Below are 24,317 nucleotides of genomic sequence, written 5' to 3'. Positions count from 1 at the left end.
GTGAAAGCTCTGTGACGTGACTGTCACAGAATTCCTCTCATTCAGCTTTTGCTGAATAAGCAAAATTTTAGAACTTAGAAGTGCATGCACACATTCACACTACAAGAAGTGTTCATTAGACACCCCCTAATTTGAGTATTTTGAGTGAGGCAAAGTTGATTGCATTACACAAAATCCTAATACTTTTTAGTAGTACCAAATGTCCCCCTCCGCTGTAATTTCCCCAGCAGCATGAAGATAGCCTTTGACAGCTCTCCAAGAAAGGATTGATAGGTTTATGGGTATCTTCTCTACCTAGACATCCATCTAGATTGCTCTCAATTATATGACTTCCTGTTGGGCATGCAAAAGAACTTCTTCATCCTTAATTCAAGAGATGAAACCTTGGTTTAAAAATGTTTATGTCCCAGTGCAGACCAAGATATAGATATAACAGTTACAGCCACAGAGTCTCCTAATTAAAAATCAATGCCATCCTCCCCTAGGGAATACTAGTTCCCAAACACTAAACATCATCACTGCAAGAGAATATTAAACCACGACTCTTACTTCAGACTGCAGACAAACCACTTTTAAAACAGACCTCTTATTACAAAGACTAATCAAAGAATAATGCAGGTACCCAGAAGAATAATTACATTTCCTTTTAAATGCATTATGTGGGCTAGTTCTTTGAGATAGATTCCAAAAACTGATATAAAGGGATTTTACAGGGACAGTGCTGTACTGTAATATTCATTGCAGCACTCTTATGAAAACCAGAATGCATTTCTTGCTTGCCATTTTTGTTGCAAAATATATTGCATATGCTAACATATATTGTAAAAGGTCCCGATACCATAGAGGGAAGCTGCAGGTTAACTGCCAAAATAAAAAAAATTAAAATGAGTAAATGGAGGATACAAAGTATACTGAAAGCAGGTGCTTCCAGACAGCACTTACTCCTTGACTGTTACAGTATGTCTATGCAAGGAAAAACAGACGAGTAACTCTGAAACAGTTGGTTGCAAATGTCAATCAATCTAAGGTGTGATCCGGCAGTTTTATGTAGAACAGTCCATCGAGTACTTCACAGAGAGGGATACTATGGTCAGGTTGCAGTACACAAACCCCTTCTTGCACCTAAAAATGCACTTTGGCAAGTACAGTGGTGCAAAGAACAAAGGCAGTGGAACAAAGGCACCTTGTTCTCAAAAAGTGGACGAGTACACATGCGGCACACCCCAAACGAAGCCTACAGGCCCGAGTGCCTGTATCCCACTGTCAAGGGTCCTGGCAACTCTGTTATGGTGTTGGGTGCACTTCCCTGGCATGGCTTAGGTCCATACAACCCCTCAGAGGATAAGGTACATGCCAACAAATACATGCCATACCAGTCATCAAATTACAGCCTTACGGGAGATTCTGGACTGGTGCCTGACACAGCGTTTCCCCCCCACCATCAACAAAACACCAAATGAATTTCTCATGGAAGAATGGTGTTGTATCCCTGCAGTAGAGCTCCAGACGTGTAGAATCTATGCCAATTTGCAGTCCCTGCTCTAGTCGCTCGTGGTGACCCAGGACCCTATTAAGACACTTTATGTTGGTGTTTCCTTTATTTAGGGTGTTACCTGGGTACACATTCAATCAAGGCTTATTTGGCTTACATATAATTTCTTAGCAATTGTTTAAAAATTGAAAACAACATTTCAAAAATATAAACATTTTTCTTAGGAGTAACAATTTCTGCACTGTGAAACTATTTGTATATAACCAAAATAATTAACAATAAATAGCTAACAAATCATCATAAACATTTTCTGAAATGGTCAACGTCTTACACTGATTATGTAAAGAAAATTATCATGACAAGTTCAAGTTTGTCTTGTTAATAAGTTACTAAATACTTAACACCTGCATGGCCACTCCCTGGCAACTCCAAACGTAACCATGGAGATGTCTGCACTTCCTCTTACACCAATTAAAACTTACATTCAAGTTTGTTTCACAGACCAGGTCCCTCCCACCAAGAAGCTCCAGGGTTGCAGGTAGCAGCTGAAACATTTAACAGGTCTGTTGCTCTTTGAAAGCAAAGTGATCAGTTTTTAACTTGGATGAACTGTAAGACTGCGTCTTATAACAAGGTATGAGGTACCAGTTCATATTGTTAAAGCTCACTACAGGGAAACATGAATTAGGGGAAATAGACATTATTGCTGTATCCAAGGTGTTCACCTAATTTTTAAGTACATGACATACAGTACAGTAGTGAGACTGTCACACTAAATGCACAGTGGGTCATGGGTAACTCAGAATAGATTGCCTAACCTAAGTTTCATACATAGTGTATAAAATTGTGCTATTTGTTGTAGATCCTAGATTTGATATCTAATGTAGTTACTTAGATGTCATTTTACCTTGAATACATATTTTGTATAGAATAAATTACTTCCTTTTGTGTTAAAGCTATATAGCTTTTAATTTGTACTTATATATTCTAATTCTACAAAACCGCTATCTGAATTATTACTCTCATGACTGGAAAATATGAAGACACAATTTTAATTACCATAAAGATTTCTGATTTATATACAGATTTCAATATTTCGGACATCCCAGAATAGAGGAATTTTTTTAACTATGCAAATATAACTGCAGACACCCACACAATTAAAAGAAAGTCAGAGGAAATCTATTAAATTCAATTGTTTAACTTTATGAAGACGTATTTGAACAAACACACTTGTGTATTTGAAGTTGAGGGAAAATAGTCATAGATAGCTTTGATCAGAACTGTTGGTTAAGATTATTACAAATGGAACAGTGTGCCCTGAGTGATGTCCTGATTGCTTTTTGTTGAAGATTTAAGTACGTATAAGGCTATGCTTCATAAGGAGTCGAGGACTCAAGGAATAATTTTCTAAAGGTGAAGTTTGTATCTCAGGTGCTCTGATATGATATTGAAAGCCAGATATCGTTAATCATCTTCAATGAATACTTTGTGTTGTCTTATTTTTTTGCAAGTTGTTACACCTGTCAGGCGCATGGTGGCGCTATGGTTAGCATTGCTGCCTTGCAGCACTAGGGTTCAATTCCAGGGTGCTGTCTGTGTGGAGTTTGTATGTTCTCCCCATGTTCACGTGGGTTTCTGTCCAGGGTGTACCCTGCCTTGTGTCAATTTCTTGCTGGGAAAGGCTCTGGCTCCCCTGTGACCCTGAATTGTAAGAAGTGGTTAGAAAATGGATGGATGGATGATGATGGTACATCTGTCACTGACTGGCAAACAAAAAAGTTTACTTTTGTAATTCTTTTAGTTACCATATTCTAAATGCATACATATGCTGAAAAGGATCCCCAGTCAAAATGCTTAGTTAAACAACTATCCTTTCATACTTTTTTCATATTGTACATTTGTCATGTTTGTTCATCTTGTTTGTTAATCTGTTGATTAACAATGAAAACCAAAAACATGTTTGCTTTATCCTGTTTTCAGTCAGCACAGGAAAATGATTCAATTTGCAGTATGACATATCAATCAATATAATAAAAATCTTTTGAACAAATTTCATCTCAGTATTACTATATATGGTGGACTTTTTTGCTGTGAATGCACCATTTTATCATATCAGGTTTACTATTTAATGTTTGAATGAAACAACACGTGTGACTATATTTCTATTACTTCTTTAGGGTTTCTGAACTAACCATTTCTGACACCATGGGCATTTACTCAAGCACTTTCTACAAGAGCGGAGATCAAATACTTCTCGAATCCACAGATCCCTCACAAGCAAACTGGATCACAGCTCATGCAGATGCCTGCAAGTGTAAGAAAACTCTTATTGTTCATCCATATTTTTACTGTAAAACATAACCTATTCTGTTGTTTCTAACTAATATTCTCCTCAGGGATTAATGTTTGCTGTACTACTTAGTTGAAGAACACTCCAGGTTCAAATGCCCTTAATTAATAAACCGTAACTCTGGTACTGTATTAATACTGTACTGTTATTGTCTTGGCCTGATGCTTGTATTTAAAGTGACTTATACTAGTAAACACTGGGCATTTAACTGGAGCAATATGAATGATGTACAGTATATTGCTCAAGGGTACAACAGCAAAGCCTCACTCACTCATTATTAGTGCATAGGCCTAACCACTCCTCTCACTGCTGCCACACCAACTTTTATCAAGGCATCAAAACTGACGTAACATACCCATTTAAACACACTTACTACTAGAAGACATTCTGGCTTCAGCGTGATACAACATAACATTAATTTAGACGATGACAGTGACAAGACATTGACCTGCTTTACATACAAAATGAAAAATAATTGTAACTTTGCCACATAGCTTTGGTCCTACCTGTCAAAAGGTTGGGTTTATGCATTTCTTTTTGTGAGTTGCTGTTCCTTTTACTAAAAACAACATATTTCTGAAAAAACACACTACTGTAGCCGAGTGTGACTAAGGTTCAACTATTTCAAGTTCAGTTGTCGTGAGTCTCTGCCCTACTATCATGATCAGTGCCAGGATATCTTTAACAACCACATAGTCAGAACCTCATTTTAAGTTCTCACCCATGGGATTGCTTTTCCTACACAACAGTGTCCCCTGTAATCTTTCCAGAAAATTGGTTTGGAAACTGTGGTCCAGAGGGAGGAATTCCACCTTCCTGTCCACCAATATCAACCACAAATTTTTCTTAGAGGTCTCCCATCTCAGTCTTGCTTATCTTCTGAAGTCTGACAAGATATGCTAGAAAATGGCAACACTGCCATCATATTAGAATGTAAGTGTATAATAACCAGTATCTGCTACAGAACAATTGTACTGGCAGTGGTTCACACTAAAGCAACTGGGCAGAGGGATTTGTAAAGACACACTAAATGAAATGATAAGACTAAAGAAAGCTACAGCGCAGGTCTTGCTGTTTAAAGGTTGCTGTTTAAAGATATTCCAGAACAGCTCATTAGTACTAACCTGCTACTGTAACAATGTGACAGAAGCCACATCAGAGTAACACACTTGAGTGAGATCCCACTAATATTTCTGTTTTAATTCCTGTTCTAAATCTGTTGGTAGTGACAATTCCTGAAGTGCTGAGGTGTTGGGAACGGTTCTTGATGCTTCACCCTGACAAAAATGGAAATATCCTGCGCCACAGCCTAACAACCAATGACGCACTCAGCTCACAGGTGTGAATTGGGCTTATAATGGATTTCTATACATACTGTACAGCACCTTCTCACTATGAAAAAAATCAACTTCATTGCTTTATATTTGAACAGGGAAGCTTTTCTAACAGACTTAAGAGTTTTTAAAAATAGCATTATACTGTATGGAGTTTGTCTGTTCTCTGCATGCTTGTGTGGGTTTCCTATTTCACTCCAAGGACATACTAGTCAGTTAATTGGGAAAATTAGCCCAACAGTGTGTGTGTGTGTTTGTGTCTATACAGTATGTGCCCTGCAATGGATTGGCATACCATCGAGGGTGTAACCCGCTTTGCTCCAGCTCCTCAGCTACCTGTACTGGATAAAGTGGTTAGAAAAGAGATGGATAAACAAATTTCACATTTTATTTTGCAACAGAGATTTTGGAACGTGTAGTGACTATAAACATAATCACTTAGCGTACAGGGAGCTCCACAAATCAGCACTTAAAGGTGAGAAGTAGCCTAGGGTAATGCTGAGATTCTGATAGATTGCAGATTCAGCTTCAGCCTTTCTTGTTCTCCTTCATGCTGCCTGACACTTAGTGCTGCTTGTTTTAGCAACACTCATCATGCCAATCTTCTCTATATCATTCCAGTTTTGTGCTGTTTTGCACCATTTGGACAGTTTCGTATGAATATTAATCACTACATTTGAAGTCTGAAGAATAAGTGTCCTAAAAGAGCTTGTTAAATGTAATGTATTCCAAAACCAATATGGCTTTTAACAGCTGCCCAGTCATTCATCGACTGAAGAATGGATGGTGGAAAAGGATAACATATCTTGTTTAATTTCTGGCAGTAAATCTATAAGCATGACATTTGCATCTCTTAAGAAGTTGGGCACAGCTATTTTGGTTGGGTTGTAAACTATTATTCAGATTTAATTGTTACAACATACCGTGCAAAAATGAAAATCAAATTCCACTTTTACTTTAAGGAAATCCAGACATATTGCAAAACCGACCCCTGCCTGACTCTTTGAAACAAGACAACATATATTGGGGGACTGGGGTGGATGTTGCTCATGAACAATCCACAGTAGATAAAGCTTTTAAGTTCTGGTTCCTGTTGTTTAGTAGTTTCACTTAACCAACCACAGTGTAGTTGGACTGCACTCTGAAAGTAAAAGGTTTGAGATCGTAGGCTTGCAAGCGTAGTTTTCAGACACACTCATCTTTTTATGGTGTTGTCTGTATCAGGACTAGAATTTGTGAAGAATCACATATTTTTCTCTTGTTCGCCTCATGTGTCTCCGTGTGTAGCTGGTGGAGCAGTTGCCGGTCTCTGAAGATGGTCTTGTGACTTTCCAGACCTACTGCTGTGCTGTGAAGTGGCTCTCTAGCTCAGTGACAGAGACCAAACTTCGAGGTAATAAACTTGACTTGTGTACTTCTGTATTGTATGTACATACATATGAAATATATTAGCAGAGATTACTCTTGCTAATATTCCAAAAACTAAAATCCATCAGAATCACCTTGTTTCAGTATAAGTTCTATCACTTTTTAAGACACAACTGGAAAAAGAATGCCACAGAACATTTTTACAGGGGTAAATTTCATAGAGGGCAGCATGGTGTCACTTTGGTAGGATTGCTGCCTCGCAACATTTCAGCCCTGGGTTCAATTTGTAGGGTGCTAACTTTGTGGAGTTTGTATCTTCTCCTCATGGTTGTGTAGGTGCTCCAGTTTCCTCCCACAGTCCCAAGATATACTGGTAAATTATTTAGCTTCTGGAAAAATCAGCCCTGGTGTGATTGTGTGCAAGTTTGTGTCTGTGCATGCCTTGCGATGGACTGGTGTCCCATCCAGGGTGTAACGTGCTTTGCCCCTGTTGCTTGCTGGGATAGGCTTCTGCTCTCCAGTGACTCTGTCCTGGATAAAGCGGTCAGAAAATGCACAAATTGATTTTCCAAAAAAGAACATTAAAATTATTTTGTTCTAGTATCAGTTCTATTAATGGGATATTCTGTTAATTTGATTAAAAAAAGGACCACATTACAGTTTTACATAAGTAAATATCATAGATAGAAACATAGATGAACCTCACCTGGAGGATGAAAGCTGTTTCTTTATTGTAGCTTTTTGTCCTGTGCCACCTCTATCATTAGAATGTTGAATGCTTGTGTTTATAAAGCAACTGTGCAACAAAGAATCCCCTGAGTCACTGGTTTTAGACACTGAGTGTAGTTGCTAATGATCGGACAGTCCCTCACAGTTATCATGCAATTACTTCTGTGACCTTGTTTTCTGGATTTTCTGCTTTCATTACAACTTGCTTAGCAGCTGCCCTTATCTAATAAAATACAGTTCTGTTTACAATTCAAAGGAGACCTTTACTTTTCTAAGCATTATAAGTAATTCCTGTGGGGTCTTGAGCAGCAATTTTGGTTTTCTGTGAAGTGTAACAAAAGAACACTATACAGTGATTGACAGACTCTTGGCTAGAAGCATTTCAGCAGAACCCTTGTTATCAATGTCAAGATGTTTAAGTCAAAAAAGGATTGAATTTTAACATCTGCTTCTGTACGGGCCTAGTGCGGTTCATAGCATGAAGCAAAATATGAGGAGCGAGGCATCATTAATTGACCTCCCAAATGTCTAATTAGTCGAGTATTTGCTGACCACACAAAGTCTACATCTAACATTTATCTTGAGGCATAGTGTACTGTTTATCAGAAGAGAGACTACAGCTTAGGGCAATAGAGGTTTTCTTGTCCCAAATCTGTAAGATTTAATCTTTAGTACCCCAGTCTCATCGTGTATTCAGAGACATGTCTCATGTCCAGGTGTTCTGGGTCATTCAGCCCACCAAGATCAATGTGAGAAATCATCCCCATCAGCTTGGCTATGATCCTTACAAATGAGCTGGCTGTGCAGATCTCATGTGTATCCTCCCTACAGAGTCCACAGCTCTGCCTTTACCAGGAATCAGACTAATTCACCTAACACATATAAAATGCATGTTATCTGCTGGGGATCATTCATGCTTTCTTCAAAATGAACTTCTTTAATGCTGTTTCTTCCAGGCTTATATCAGACACTGGCCTGCTACTTTCAGAACACAGAGGCCCTGGAACGGCTTCTGCATGTACAGTATCCACAGGATAGTCCTGAGGAAGTAAGACAACTCTCCAGTTTAATAATGAGGGAGGTTGACACAAAGAACCAAGGTACTACAAAACCCTAAAACAACTATACAGAAAGCACAAGACATTCCTTCTCCAATTTTAAATCTAAAGCTACAAATACAGTACATTCCTTCCAGTTTGTATCACACTAATAATGTAATTCACCATTATACCATCTTTTATGAAGCCAAATCCCAGAGTGTTAACCAGACAAACACCTGGTGTTTTGCTGATTTTTTACAAATTATACTGAGAGACAAACACAACAAATTATTTTGATTCCATCTTTCCTCAGAGGTGTATATGCACAAATTACAAGTAAAAATAACATAATTACACATTTTGATCATGGGATAACAAGTCAAGGAAAAGGTGCATTAATCATGGCTAAAATGCCACAACTTCCACCAGGTTGAAGGGTAATATCCAGGGCTTCCAGACACTTTTGAAGCATCTGTTCAAAATATAATGTCCATAGACAGCATCAAACGAGTTCAACTCAGGACTGATAGCTACTAGGAAGAGATCAGTATATCTGACTGAGGCATCTCTGACTGTCCTGCATCCAACTATGAAACGTTGGACATAACAGTGACCAGATCAGCACCTGTACAGTAAGACAGCGACTACAGGAAGAAGACATTCGTCTATACCTGTCAGATTGTGCTGACCAACGTCCACAGAGCAATACATCATATCTGGGCATGAAAACATTTCAACAGAATCTGGCTGAACAAAATATGGCTTTTATTCCAAATGTTGTAATTGGCGATGAGTCAAAGTTCAGGCTGTTTTGACACAACAGTAGGCAGAGAGTGGACTACAGACGTGGGCAGAGGTACATTAGCATTCGTATTTTATGCACAAGTGGACTGGTTCAGAGGTAGAGGTACGATGGCGTGAGCTGCAGTCCAGTATAGAGGGAGATCATAGTTAACAATTCTTGATAGTTCTTGGACTACAAAACACTAGAGGGATAATGTTACATAATATTATCATCGTAACAATCATTGGCTTAGCAGACACCCTTATCCAGAACAACTTTCTATATATAAAAATGAAGTTTTCTTTAAGTACAAGGAGCAATCATGTAAATTAATAAAAAGACGATAAAGCCAGCATAAGATGGAAATACAATGCAAGTGATGCTCTATGTAAACTGAAATAAAAGTACGAAAGAACATGTCTGTGAGCTATGTAACCCGAGGAAGCAACTTCAGATTTCTACTTGTCTCTTTTGTGGACAGTTAAAGATAGACTGCTGATTCCAAAAGTTCTATGAAGGATCATTGTGATGCATTGATGCTCAAAGTATTAGCCATATTGTTTATTTAAAGCTGGGCCAAAATGAGCAGGGACTTCAACGTGATGTGTGGTATGACTGGCCTGGCTCTAGTTAGGGAGGGGAGGAGGAAATATCATGTCACAGGTCACCTGCCCCATTCTTTCACTTAAACATATTGTAATCTGAGTGACAAAAAGGGCATGAATGGCATTGTTTGTCAGATATCCAGCTCATTGAAAAGACAGTAATGAAATTACGCCAAAGCTCATCGATAAAGACAAAAAAACAAGGCTGGGACTTGGAGAATTTATTTCAATTTAATTAAAAGACAAAAGAGGCCCCAGTGGACAGAGCATTCTGAGAAACAGCTGACCCCTGTTTTACTGTTTATACTGCAGTATGTCATACCATTGTCTTTGAAGGGACAGTAAAAAAACTACAAGTGTTCCCATGCCTCTATAAAATGAACTTTATAGACTGTGCTTGGCTTTCAGGATTTATTGATGAAGATGATTTTATTCTCTGGTTAAAAAGACTCCCTGTTGAGACCCTTAAATCTTCACTGCACTTCCCAGTACTACCAAACAAGACCACTGTCACAGATGAGCACCACAATCCCCAAAGACAAGTAGGTGACTGCTCTAATGAAAATGAAGTACCTTTTCTTATTAATCACAAAAGCCAATAGGAAGAAAGCCCTTTAGGTGCTTCAGGCAATTTTCTTTACTCATATTATACATGAAATCTATAGTTGAAGCTACAGCAGAAATTGTATATGGTTAGCCAATGGTACCCCTTGCACAAGTGTCTACTTCCAATCAAATCTACTGAGTTTTCTACCAAGAAAAAGAAAATGTGATCTTAAATATCCATTAATAATTGTAAATATTCATGGATACAATGGACAGTGTTCCAGTTCTTAATGCTTAGTTTTAGTACTGGGATAGGGCAAGCTTGGCACACCACAAGAACTCCATAACTCCATGTAAACAAAGTACTAATGTAATGCACATACTTTATGCAAGGCTTATCTTGATGCTTTTCAGTAATCACTGTAAATAACCTGCTTAGCTAGATGACATTAAAGCTGATTAAATGTAAATCATCAAGTTATGGGATGCTCTCAACTGGTCCATGGGCCTTATTAACAGCCAACTATGCATTGCCCAAGCATTGCCAACAAGCCTGAGGTGGGTACTTATGTTACAGAAGAGATTTTCAAACTCATCTGGAAACCAGAATAAAAACACCATTAATCCTTTGATAAACTGACAATGACTTCAATTGGCAGGCCACAGGACTAACATTAAACACTTCACCGGAAAGTTATCATGTATTAGTTTCTTGTATTTGGCTAACCCCTTTATCTGTTGATTTACACAAGGGTTGCAATAAGCTGCAATGTACTGCAAAATGTAATGTATGCAGCAATGTATTGCTATAGTTTTATGTAATAAGGATAATATTGCCATGAATGTACAGCAGTGTTGGCCAATCCTCCTTCTGGGAACTCTTGTGCCTTTTGGTTTTTGCTTTAAGTGATTTCTTAATCACTGGCTAATTGATTTAATTTTTCTAAAATATATTGATAAATGTTAAAAGCTCTCAAAACGTTAATAGATTTGTAAGAGCTATCATCCCTGTATTAATTTCCGAGTTTCAGAATTTCCCTTATTCAGATGTTTCTGTTGCAATGGAAGCGCTTGGCAGAAGGAAAACCTACTTGTGGGAGGATCTGATACACTGTCAGTCTTCCCCCTGTCTGCTCATCAGCTGCTTTCCTGTGTCACAATGGTCTAGACAGAAATAAGTGAGATCGCTCTTAGTAAACAAGCTGAGTAGAGGCTGCATAAAATTCTGCTTGTTAAAGCTGTTGAAACAACACATTAAATGAGCAGTATTTTTGAAACCAAAGACTTAGTGCAGAAACAGCGAATGAAAACTCTACAAAAGCAAGCAGATCAATTAAATGCATCAATTAGCACAACTGATTATCCACGCAATAGAAATGAAAGCAGGCATCGCCTAGAACAAGGGTGGAATCCACTACAGTACAGTACGTACATTTTAAACCTCTTATTACAAACCTAGGATTGCCAGGCAGTTCCACTCACTGAACTTTGGTGTCTATTAACATTATACTTTTATACTTTAATGGCTGGTGTTTTATTCTTGCAGCTCATTCCGACCGAAAATCTCAGAAAGCTTACATACAATCAGCTTCATGTCATTGCTGTAGAGCTGAGCAAACGCAGAAGAGACTGGAAACTACTTGCAAACTGTCTGGGCTTTCTGGAGAAGGACTGCCAAACCTTGGAGAGAAAATACTTAGACACAGAAAACCAGGCAAAGTGTATCTTTTTTCTTACGTACTGTACCACGGTCATTTATAGTGAGAAATTATTCAGACTGAAAAGGGCAGTTGGTGGCTTCTGGGTAAAGAACAAAATTACATCCTACATTCCATCCTCACAGGGGTCAATCCAACCTGATGTGTAGAATTTTAAGCCCCCATAAAACTAAGACTTCAGGTCTCATTCGCTGGTAGTTTATATTGACTGGAATATAATTACAATCATAAGACAAGTCTAGGAAATGTTTTGTACTTTGTGCCATAACCCATAGACCAAGAGACCACATTTGCACTACAGAGTAGAGGATGAAAACACTGCTACTCTTTTCAACAGAAAATAAAAATCCATATGGTCCATGAGGTATTATTTACACAGTTTTGGCTCAAAGGGTATGTGTGCTGTCTTAATATAAAAATACACATTTTAAGCCAGTCTAGTAAAAGCCTCTGACTCACTGACTTGTTATATATTGATGGAAAAAAGAAACGCAACATTTTCTGGAATACGAATACTAAAGCTTATGTACCTTTACAAAAAGTTGTCAATTTGTTTTAAGCCCTCTGACCAGCATTACAGCTTGTGCAGTGCGTCATTGCAACCTGCCAATTACACAAAAGCTCGTTAGGTGCACTTTTACCAAACAAGGTCCAGGTGGAACAATGCCTGATCAGGTCACCTTTAAAAAGGCCTTAATTCAAAGCTTAGGTCACTGCAAGAAAATGGCCACACATAGTTTTCTGTGCATTCCAGAATGCCTCGAGTGTCACCAGAAGCAAGGGAGAGGGCCATTGGCATGCTGCAGGCAGGCATGTCATGTGCCAGCATTGTCAGACACTATGGAGTAAGCCGCTCCACTGTGTCCAGACTACAGAGAAGGTTTCAGCAGACCGGCAGTACAGATGACCGTTCAAGATCCTGACACCCTCCAGTGACCACATCAGAGCAGGACCGACACATCAGACTGGTCCATCTGAAAGATCTTTTCAGATCTGCCACCCGTACTGCTGCTGAATCTGCCGGCAGACACAATGCCCGCATCAGTGACAGGACAGTGAGGCTCCATGCTGCTGGCCTTTGAGCAAGGCGACCTATCAGTGGCCCTCTGCTCACACCTCCTAGACGTCACACCCGACTGGCTTGGGCCAGACAGAGATGGACTTGTCAGCAGTGGCATCAGGTCCTCTTCACGGATGAGTCACTCTTCAGCCTGTTCCATGCAGACGGGAGGGCCAGAGTGTGGAGGAGGAGGAGGAGGAGGAGGAGGTGTTGCGTTTCTTTTTTCCATCAGTATGTAAAATCATATAAGATATCTTACTGTTATCCAAAACCAATTTCTAAAAATACTGAAAGAACCAGGAAATAGTCATTATTCACCTTTGTTAGTACAGCTGATAGGTATAAAAAGACACAACCCCATTCACTTGTGAGAATAAGGGTTGTAACAGATAACCCTTACACAAGACAGGAGTTCTCTTACATCAAACAAGAGAACACTAGGGTCTATTTAACAATATAATTAAATGATGCAGAGAGCACATACTGTATAGTAAAAGAGCACACGTATTGTAATGTATGCATTTTCAGAAATGACATGTTTTAAAGTACCACTTGATAGTTGTATTTGCCTCAGTGGTATGGCAAAACCAGTGGGATTTTGCATTTCATCTTTTATCCATAAGCCAATAACAAAAAATAAAAGAAAAAAAGAAAAGAAAGCACAATGTTATACTACTGGTTTAGAGCAGAATATCATGTTATGTCAGCATGTGGTGCACCCTCATGTAATTCCCAGGTTAGGGTAAAAGTGGTAGGTTTAGTACACCTCAGAATAATTACTTTTGACACTGCAAGTGGGCTCATGGGAAAAGAAGTCTAATGCAATTACCCAAGTTAAGCAGACTGCCTGCTCTAAAACATTACTAAAAGAAGTTACTAAACGACAGATGACCAAGTCTTGACTTTGATGGTGACCTCTGATCCTCAGTTTCCCACCTCAAGACATCTAAGAGGTGGGGCGAGAGAGAGTCTTTATTATCCCCGGGGGGGGGGGGACAGGTTGTTTTACAGCAGCAGTGTTGGTGTACAGACAGAAGAAAAAAAGACTGAAACAACAATATACATACATATTTTCATTAAAGGTCAAGTGTTCAGTAAGGATATGGCTACAGATAAGAATGAGAAATTATTAAACAAGCGGTGTGAAGGATCATTGCAGACGGATTTTGCTTTACGCAAGGAAGTTTGAGGATTACAGCAATGGAAGACTTATGGGTTACGCCTTAGATACGAGGTAGCAAATGTCATTTATAGAGTGACATAAATGTGATAACCATACAAAAACCCTAATCTTGACTAAAGTCTGAAGCATAATTCATTATTCACCTAATTCTTAGGTTATTGGCAGGTGATTATTCCATTTATAATATTTGATATAAAATTTTATTATCTGTTATTCAGTGTCACTTTGCAACACCAAATGTGTGATCAGTAATGTTTTGAGGCCTGTGAATACAGTTATTAACACTGAAGTAGACATTAATGCAGTCTTTGTACTATATATGAGAACAATCCTGCTTTGTTAATGAGGAAGCAATTGCCCATTAGTCAGAGTTAGTTGGTATCTCTGTTACATTCCTGTTAATACGTGTTACATGTATATATCAGCGATTTCGAACTGGAATTTGCTGACGTGGTACCACCTGACATCTTGAAGTAATCCAAAGGGGATGGAGCCCTGTAAAGTACAGTGGCTGACGAGACTGTGTGTGTGTTTTGGCCCCAGTAGATCCTGGAGATGCTCCAGCTGTGGCGTAGACGAGCACAGGAGCCCAACCCAGCAAAGCACCTCCAGGCCGCTCTGAGAGACACGGGCAACACAGACATCAGCAACGCAGTCTTCCAGCTCAGTTTTTAATGCGCCGTGATGCATGTCGGGTCAACCGAATGACCCAAACCTGCTTTTGGTTTCACATGTGGAAAAACAGCAGCTTTCACTTTAAAACGTTGAAATTTCAGCTTCATGGCAGTAAATAAATGTAAATCAAGAGGATCTTCACATAGCGCTTTTATTTCAGTCTTTTACTAAAGTTTTGACAACACTGTTGCTGGACTAGTGAAGAAAAAGCTAGGAAATAAAATACTGAGAATACTCTTCAGTGATATGCCACCACTCAATCAAGTAACAAATCAAATACTATATTTTTTGCCATAAGTGTCAACTTTTTTTATATCAACTTATACTATTATACTTAATAGTTTTCTGAACCTTTTATACATGATTATACTAAAAGCTTTGAAGTATGTGCTGTGCAGCTGTCCATCATACAATATAATCTACAAAATGCATAAACAATTAAGAGGACTGCTCAAAACAGTTTCTATATTTTTAATTTTACACATTTGACAATCATATTCTCAAAACTAATTCTAAATGTCTTCACAGTGTCAACAGAAGAAATGTACCATCTAGTCTAACCAAATCCTCTCTTCTCCCAGAAAGCCTGATCAGCAGAAGTTGTGTATTGCTGCTTCAGACTCCAGACTAATAGGGTTTCTCAGTCAGCCTGCACTGAGCAGTGGTAAATTTACTTGCCCTAGTGGTTGGAATTGCCAGCAATTATACTAAAACAGTAACCCTTCTTCAGCATGGTAATTGTGTTTGAATCAAGACAGTCAAGTTGTGAAGGTTACGTTTCGCCCTTCATTGCAGCTGCAGGTTCTCTATCTGTTTAACCAAGAAACAAGTATTTCACTGCGTCAGCAGTTTTACACAGAAATGCTGACTGTACACAGACAATTCTATCTGTCGATATCTGACATTTTTCACAAAGCTGTCCTACAGATTCTCTTTGTAAGATCTGAAATCTTCGCATAAAATCTTAGAAATCTTAGAAAGGATATGCAAATTGTGAAGATGGAAAAAAAATGTGAAGATGGAAGTTTACTTTTTTAAGTTCACTGTTTACCCCCAACACTAAAAATGATGTAGCATTTTTAAATAAAAATGCTCTTATGACATTTTAAATCCAAGGATTTGAAAATAAATCTAATTTATTATACCGAAATACAACATGCAAAAATCCAAAAAAAGGACCCTATAGCAGTATACAGGTCATCACAGAGCACAAGCCTAAGACTATCACATCACTGGGCTGGGAATCCCCAAACGGCAACATTCAATTGACAGAGCTCCACTGAGGCAGGCTTGGCACATGCCAGCCTAAACTGTTTCAGCTTTTGGCAAACAGCAACTCCTGCACAGAGGCTGCAGGCTTGTAGCAATGTCACTGAGAGATGGGCCGTTCTAGAAATGGCAATGAGACACGTGCCATTCTAGCAATGCCACTGCAAGATATGCCATGCTAGCAATGTTGTTCAGAGACATGCCATTAAAGGTGGGCATGCTGGAAAAGCAAGTCGTGTGCTATCCCAAGTTAAAAAGAGTGCCATTATAGTGACCAGCATTAGGTTCTGGAGCAATATGCTGTCCAAAAAAAATGCCATACTGCAAGCAGAGGTTTTGTATCCAGTCGACATTGCACATCGACATCGCACCACAGCGGCTGCCAGGCATCCACTATACTTAGGAACGCTCCTTTCGCAAAGCAGGGCTGTGTACACTATCCTCCAGATGCCCTTCATTCTCCAGCAAAGGTGCCATAGTCATACAACTCTGTCCGCTATGCCAAGTTTACCTCTTTTGCGTTTTTCCCTGTCCCCTGATGACTCATGTCAAAGACACCAAGGTCTTTCCAAACTGCAGTTGCACTGGTTCATTTGATTTTTATTTCACAAAGGGCTGTGGGAGACAAGGGCTAGACAAGCAACCCATCAGCAAAGCCGATACCCTGTCTTGTTTTTAGAAAGGGCTGGATGAGATCCCCTGAAGAATTAACCACTCACAACTGAATGGCCAAATGCCTCCTTTCTTTTTCTAATCATTCTTATCTGCTTAAGCACATGAGGGAGTCACTGCTGCAGACATGAGCCTTAAAACAATTGATGCTTCTAAAGTGGGTGGGTACGTCATAAAATAAGGACAAAAAGAAGCTGGAGGACTGAAGCCATGAATCACTACTTTGTGGGACCAGCCATTTTTCATGAATGGTGGGTTTATGGGGTCTGTACTACCAGCTGGGGTTTTCAACGGAACTGCCTAAGCCATAACAAACCAAGTGCTTCTGGTTCTTCAGTGCAACGTGCTGTGACTCCCTTCCCACCAGGATAAAGCACTATCTGTAACAAACAATTCAGGGTCTAAGTTTAAATCCTCTGAAGGAATCTGCGTCTGCAGACAGGGATAATCCTGACAGGGATTAGATTCGCACAGCAGGAAAAAGAGAGTAATTTCCTGATCTATTTAAATTGAAATGTCATCCCTTGTAAAACTGTGGCTCTAACATTCTGAAGGAAGCATTTAAATGGCTGAACTGTGGTTAAGATGTTAAAACCTATCACCTTGTGTCCAAAGTAATTGTAGAATCACCTTGTATCTACAGGAGGAAGTTTAGAATGATCAGGTTCATGAACCATTATGAAGTGCCTAAAAGCTTTATTAGCAAACAATAACATTAGATTAATTCAAGAAGCATGTTGGAGAAAATTACACATATCGAACGTAACAAAAACAATGTAATAATATTAATTCTTAGAATATAAAAAAACATTCTGAATGTGGAAATGTTTCCTTTAAATGTTAAACTTCTTATACACCAACTAAAGCATAACCAATTAATTTACACAGCTCCCAATGTGACACATTTTTATAAAGTATTTACTAGAAAAATACTTGTGGGCAAAAATATTTCATTCAAAGTAACTTTAGCCAAGTGTCAATCAAATATGTTTTTCTGGTTCCAGAAGATCGCTGTTCAATAACCTTTGAATGGAATCTGCCCTGACGTTTTTAATCAATTGTGGTTAAGAAAAAAAATGCCATTATGTAGCTTGATACATCAATACTGTGCATGTCCTTATACATTCCTCAAGCTGGTATTACAGTATGTCTTGCAAGACTGAAGTCATTACAATATGTAGCCCACACTGCAGTAAAACAATAAAGCATCAGTTCTCTACTGCAGAGGTTCACAGTCCTGGTTCAAGAGGACCACACACCTGCTAGTTTTCAAATATCTCATTTAAACCTTAATAGAACTAATAAGGATCTGGATTGGAAAATTTCCCATTTTGGCTTCTACTCAAAAGAGACTTTATTTGCCTTATGAAATGCAGTTGTTTAGAGGCAAACTCCTACATGTATAAGAGCTGAAAACCGTCAAACAGTTTAGACTATTCAAATGTTTAAGTCTATTAAGGGTTCAAGTACTGTATACCCGAGAGCCCCGCTGGACTAGAAACCAGCAGAGTTTTGGGCCTCTGGGACCAGGACTGGGACCTCTGCTGAACTGTACCACTGAGGTGCGGCTAAAACACCACTTTAATTGTTTCTGGAAGCTGTTTTCATTTTTCAAGATCCAGAAAATCTTGTATACAGCATTATTCTCTATTTCATAGTTTCATAGGTTTGTTTGGAATCATTCTGAAATATTCACACAGAACGCAACATCCATCTTGTACAGAATACAAATGCAAGGGTTCCATGACACTATGTCACTGGTACCTCAAGCTATAGAATACTTACCTTCAACACACAAGACTGCTCATCCTGTTTGGGGGAGAAGCCAGTCAAGAATTAACTGGGCTTTTATAAGCTATTTTATATTTTATAAGCTATGCAGCTTTCCAGATGTTGAAATCACATTGATGGCACTCTGTTGTGCTCTTAAATATAGTTTGTATGTTGTCTGCAACTCCTCATCTACAGAGCGACTGTACTTGTGAGGACGTTGTGTTTTATTGGAGGCCGCTCAAGTAAGAATGGATCCTGAGGGTCACATGAAGAGTCCTTTTTTTGTTTTGGCCTTTTTTGAGCCAGTGGAAGGAAATTTGGATCCTCTTGGTGCTTCAAACCATTCGGGTACCTTTCTCTTTGCCGGCTGACTCGCACCCTGGAAACACAAATGAAATCATTCCAGGATGTTTTGTTAATTGAAGTTCTTTAGTGACTGGTTTAAGCTATCAAATTAATTAAGTACTATATATACTATAAAGTTAACAAATTTATAATTTAAGACATTTTTAAGATAAACAGATCAACAAAATTCCATCTCAAACACCCGATAGATCTGAAAGGTACTTTTTTGTTCAGAACTTTTGAAAGAAATAAAACCCCAAAAAATATTTTCAGAATTAATATAATCATAGCTTTCTTGGACACAAGCTGGCTAAAACAAACCATCAGAACTGAAAAGAACTCCTTGATGAAAATACAATTTTCATTACCATAGCCTCCTGATTAAAGGTAATATTTCACTGGTAATATTAGGAGAAGGTCATTTCACTGCCAGGCACAGACCCTTATCGATACAGACTCGTCACCCCCTATACAGCCGTTCCTTACTCGTTCACTCTGAAGGGGTGGTGTTACTCAAGACAAGATTCTAGAGCAGAAAGAAGTCAGATAGAGCATTGAAACTCCTTAACCAGAATAAAGTTCAATGCGGAAACAAATGACTCACGAAATGACTCACATCTTCACATTACTTGCTGCCACAAGGGTGTAAATAGTCATACTGCTTCATGTGAGGTTGCAGGGCATCTGTGATCTGACAGGTGTAAAGGACCTAGCTAGGACACTGAAGGAAGCGCTCTAGGCCGGAGGGCCTGCCTAGCGCCCGAGCCCGGGAGGATGAAAAATCACCATGGTGACTTGCTACGCAGTCCTTCAGATCGGGGGAACTACCCAGTGGGATCACCCCATTGAGATTCACCACCGCGCTGCTGAGCTGCCAGCCTCAGTCTCAGCCTTCCAAAAAGAGAAAAGCGTCAAGGAGGTACAGGAGGCGCAGTTCATCGGATTACAATCTATCATGGCGTCGCCTAAACCCATTTATCGGTTTCTTCAAATTTCATTTCACAAGAATGAGTTTTTTCCTTTTCCAATCCATCTGCTGCTAACCCTTTTGTGACCTCACCAAGTGCTCTCAAGAATAAGCCACTCTGGAGCTATTTAGCAAGGCACACTAATGCAAACTTATTGATCTGCTGGATACTATGAATAGGCAAGTAGAATAGCCATAAACATAACCTGTGCTCCTTCCAAGGGAAAAAAAAAAGGTGAGTGGATTTTGGAAAGATGGGAAGAGATTATCAGTGTCAAATTAGAAATTTGACTACCGGTTGGGAAATCTTGTTTGCTAAAAGCTTACAAAAGGGAAATAAACCGCTCAACTATCAGAGGTCAAAGAAAATCCAAATACAGACAAACTGGGTTCTTAACAAAACAATCTACACTTTTGTCTGTCAAATGTCCTTTGAATTAATCTGATGATGTTTGGATAGTATGTGAGTTTTTAGTATGACAGCATTTTTTTTATTTTTAAGAGTCTCAATTTTCTTTCTGAATGTGAAGGGCATCACCACAAAGTTGAGCATCCCTGATATAAAGGCAACTGTTAAACCTGAAATTGTTTCTGCTCATGGTGTAAAAGACACATACTGAACAACATGAATTCCAGTCTGATTTTTAAAACTAATGATTTTATTAAGATATATTTCAAATTTCAAGAAGTCTATAGTTCTTTTTCTAACGTTGAGAGTCAAGCCTCAGAAATGAACAGCAGATACAAACTCTTTATATCATGATAAAATGATAAGTATTTTAGAGATCATAGCTCTTAAGCATCAACCCATATTCATAATTAAGGCCAAAACATAACTGCTGTCTTCGCCATCATTTCCTAATTTTTCTATGTATCCTGGTGATGACTGTTATTTTGCTGAACATATTTTCTTGTGCATGCTTTTGAAATGACTTTCTTTTCTCAGCAATAAACCCTCTAACATGCCATTTCATTTCAGAATAGAACTATTCATTACCATAGTGGCTCCATGGCGCATAACAAAATGTTAATACAACCTTATAAATTAAGCCCATGACTTTATGCATATTCTGTAGAATCAGTCAACCATGACCTGTTATTTAATGCCTCTTCTTCTTACTAAAACATCACATGTTGGTTACGGATGGCTGTGGACTATCTGAATGGCTGTGGTCTGAAGTGAGGAGAGATGAATAATGCAAATTGTACCCAAATGAGTAGGTATTTCAAGCGTGTGAAGAAGAAAATTAAAATATCTCCTCTTTGTGCATTAAGGAGGAAAGCAAATCACAATGGAGTTAGTGCTGGGATTGAGGAAACTAACACACCTCACCATTCAGATAGCAAAAAGGCTACAGAATTATGAACAAATGTTGTAGGACAATAAGGGCTGCTACAAATCCGAATTTTCGATGGAAAAAAGTTAATTTGTTTCTAATACAGGTATCCAATTTTTTAGTATGGAAGAATAAGAACTTCAAATAACTTCACATTTAGAAAATATATTTTATATATATAGTTTAAGAAAAGAAATGCTAGTGAAATTTGAAATTTTAATATGCACACAAGATAACTTTCTGAAATGCACACAAATACCATAGTGATGTATAAGTAAGACAGGAATTACAGGACTGAGTTCTGACTATGCATTGTTCTGTCCTTGGTTAGAACAGCCTAAAAGATTCAAGACAATGTTTTTTTTTATCAAACCAAAGCTAATTCTTGCACAGGATAGAAAGAGCAGGGAAAATTACTCTGGTAGACCTCAGCCCAGCTCTAAGTATCTAAATGGTTAGATTACGCCTAGAAGACTGAAGTGGTGTGTTAATTATACCCCGTGAGGCTGAAGTGATGCTGGGATTCCTAATAAAATATAGGAAACAAAGTACATGATCGAAATTATCTGGAATAAATTATTTTGGCACCCGAGCAGGAAAAATGAAATCTTTTTGTAGATATCAGAATGACAATTATGATTCCTCCTAGATATCTCAGATTTCAGTGTCTCCCCAGGATAACATGGAGGTTTCCAATTTCCTGCATCACAGAGTGTTAAATAGTTAACAACGGACTGGAGATCCTACAGTCGGAATAGAAAATGTTCTCTGTCTCGATGACAAAAACATAAACGGGGCTTCGGAGGGGCTGTGGATTCACTAGTTCTGTCGCACTAAGCCCATGGCTCTTTGTGATTTGGTTTCTTATTTACTTTGACCTCTGGCCCCCCAATCCTCTCTTAAGATCGATCCCTTCGTGGCTGCCCTCTCTAACGAGATGAGCAGGCTGGCTTAGCCAGGGGCTGCCCTACATCTGGCACCTGCTCCGTCTGACAGAGGACTGGCCCAGGCCAGCAGCTGTGACTGAGACCTTAATTTAGAGCCTGTGCCCCCCCTCTCCAGTGACCTGGGGTGTCCTTGTCAGAGAGGAGGGCGCATGTGGACTCAAAACATACACTGTACGTATCAGGTGCTTGCACACCTGCAAACTGGGGATGCAATGATACACAGAACACCCTGAGCCATTTCTTGTTAAATAAAAACTACTGCAGCCCCAACTTGTAACAGCTGATCAACACGTCTCTACTTCTAAAACCTAGATTATTTTTATCAGAAAAATGGAGTCTGCACTTCTTATCACTGGAAGGAATTGAGTTCAAGCACGCCCACCCCCACTGCAACTAGTGAAAAAAGAAAAATGAACTATAAAAAATCCTGCACGATCAGCTGTGAGTATCCTAAAGACAACGCACATATTTTACAAAATACAGCATAATCTTCCATCCATTTTCTAACTGCTGTTTCCACTTCAGCATCGTGGGAGTGACATTGCCTATCCCAACAAGTAATATGCGCAAGGCAGGATACACCCTGGACGGAGCGCACACAGAGTCCCAGAGCACAGACACAGTCACGGAGCGCACACTGAGTCCCAGAGCACACACACAGTCATTGAGCGCACACTGAGTCACCAAGTGCACACAGAGTCCCAGAGCACAGACACAGTCACGGAGCGCACACTGAGTCCCAGAGCACACACACAGTCATGGAGCGCACACTGAGTCACCAAGTGCACACAGAGTCCCAGAGCACAGACACAGTCATGGAGTACACACTGAGTCCCAGAGCACACACACAGTCATGGAGCACACACAGAGTCACCAAGCGCACACAGAGTCCCAGAGCACACACACAGTCATGGAGCGCACACTGAGTCACCGAGCGCACACAGAGTCCCAGAGCACAGACACAGTCACGGAGCACACACTGAATCCCAGAGCACACACACAGTCATGAAGCGCACACTGAGTCACCGAGCGCACACAGAGTCCCAGAGCACAGACACAGTCACGGAGCACACACACAGTCATGAAGCACACATTGAGTCACCGAGTGCACACTGAGTCCCAGAGCACACACACAGTCATGGAGCGCACAGAGAAAGAGAATCACGGAGCGCACACAGAGTCCCAGAGCACACACACAATCACCGAGTGCACACTTAGTCACCGAGTGCACACTTAGTCACCGAGCGCACACTGAATCATGGAGAGCACACAGAGTCACCGAGTGCATACAAAGTCCCCGACTCACACAGCCCCCGAGCACACAGAGTCACAAAGTACACACAGAGTCACCAAGCACACACAGTTTCACCGGAACCAAGTTTCCCAGAAGCCAGTTAACCTATAGGTACCAGTATGTTTTTGACTGTGGTAGGAAGCCAGAGCAGCTGGAGACACAGCCCACATGAACACAGGGAAAACACTGCAGACTCCACACAGATCACACCCCAGGTCCAGAACTGAACCATAGGACACCAGCACTGCGAGGAAGCAATGCTAACCACTGTCTGTATGCTATTTTGAATAAATGCTGGTATCCTCACTACAAACAGGACCAGAATTGTCCTGTACTGTATCATCAAAACTGCACAACAAGCTTAATAAGGATGAAGGGTTTGCATCTCGGATTATTTTTGCAATTTAAGCTTTTTTTAAAAAAATTTAAGCTTTTTTTTTTGTTCTAAATTTAAAAAATAAGCAAAAAGCAGCATACGGTATTTACAAAATACAGTAGAACAGATCATGTCCAGCAAGCAGGTGTCCTCTTTTCCTCGGGTCTACTAATTCTATCCAATTTCGGGAATTCAACCTGCATCTTAAAAATTTTACTCACAGAACAAAATTACAAAGGAAAAGCAATTTCAGATTTCTTCCCATTTGCACTATCATTTATATACAGTATATACTCTATAAAGAGCTCTAGTAAAACTACATAACAAAAAGCTGACAAATAAAAATAAAAAATAAAAAAACTTGAAAATAATCTTATGCCCACACTTTGACATCTACATTTTAAGTGTAGACGAAAAAAATAATAAAGTAAGAAACATAAGTCTGAATCT

The 24,317-nt window shown here is 39.3% G+C and overlaps 2 protein-coding genes across 3 annotated transcripts in view; one reads left to right on the top strand and one right to left on the bottom strand.

Moving 5' to 3' along the window:
* Positions 1-3,700: 3,700 nt before the first annotated feature.
* On the top strand, positions 3,701-14,887 carry LOC148837891 (uncharacterized). The gene is made up of 7 exons (XM_088912097.1): positions 3,701-3,809; positions 5,072-5,184; positions 6,467-6,572; positions 8,233-8,376; positions 10,114-10,247; positions 11,798-11,965; positions 14,759-14,887. The coding sequence occupies exons 1-7, from the start codon at positions 3,701-3,703 to the stop codon at positions 14,885-14,887; spliced, it is 903 nt and encodes a 300-aa protein (XP_088768223.1).
* A 2,620-nt stretch (positions 14,888-17,507) lies between these two features.
* The window catches only part of wrn (WRN RecQ like helicase), a 54,723-nt gene continuing 47,913 nt past the window's right edge, over positions 17,508-24,317 (bottom strand). For both annotated transcript variants that reach the window (XM_088910026.1, XM_088910028.1), the window contains exon 37: positions 17,508-18,980. In XM_088910026.1, the coding sequence (XP_088766152.1) occupies positions 18,864-18,980 (117 nt within the window). In that variant the 3' untranslated portion in view covers positions 17,508-18,863. The remainder of the gene's footprint in view (positions 18,981-24,317) is intronic.

The sequence above is a fragment of the Atractosteus spatula genome, chromosome 3 (assembly GCF_055471065.1).
Source record: "Atractosteus spatula isolate fAtrSpa1 chromosome 3, fAtrSpa1.hap1, whole genome shotgun sequence".
Taxonomy (NCBI): domain Eukaryota; kingdom Metazoa; phylum Chordata; class Actinopteri; order Semionotiformes; family Lepisosteidae; genus Atractosteus; species Atractosteus spatula.
The sequence above is the reverse complement of the archived record's forward strand: the minus strand, read 5'-3'. Positions and strand labels throughout refer to the sequence as shown.

What these genes read in the sequence shown, in the direction of transcription:
- LOC148837891 (XM_088912097.1), top strand. Translation starts at nt 3,701, where the DNA reads ATGGGCATTTACTCAAGCACTTTCTACAAGAGCGGAGATCAAATACTT. An exon ending in GGTTGACACAAAGAACCAAG is followed by an intron (nt 8,377 to 10,113) that starts GTACTACAAAAC and finishes CTTGGCTTTCAG; the next exon opens with GATTTATTGATGAAGATGAT. An exon ending in ACTTAGACACAGAAAACCAG is followed by an intron (nt 11,966 to 14,758) that starts GCAAAGTGTATC and finishes TGGCCCCAGTAG; the next exon opens with ATCCTGGAGATGCTCCAGCT.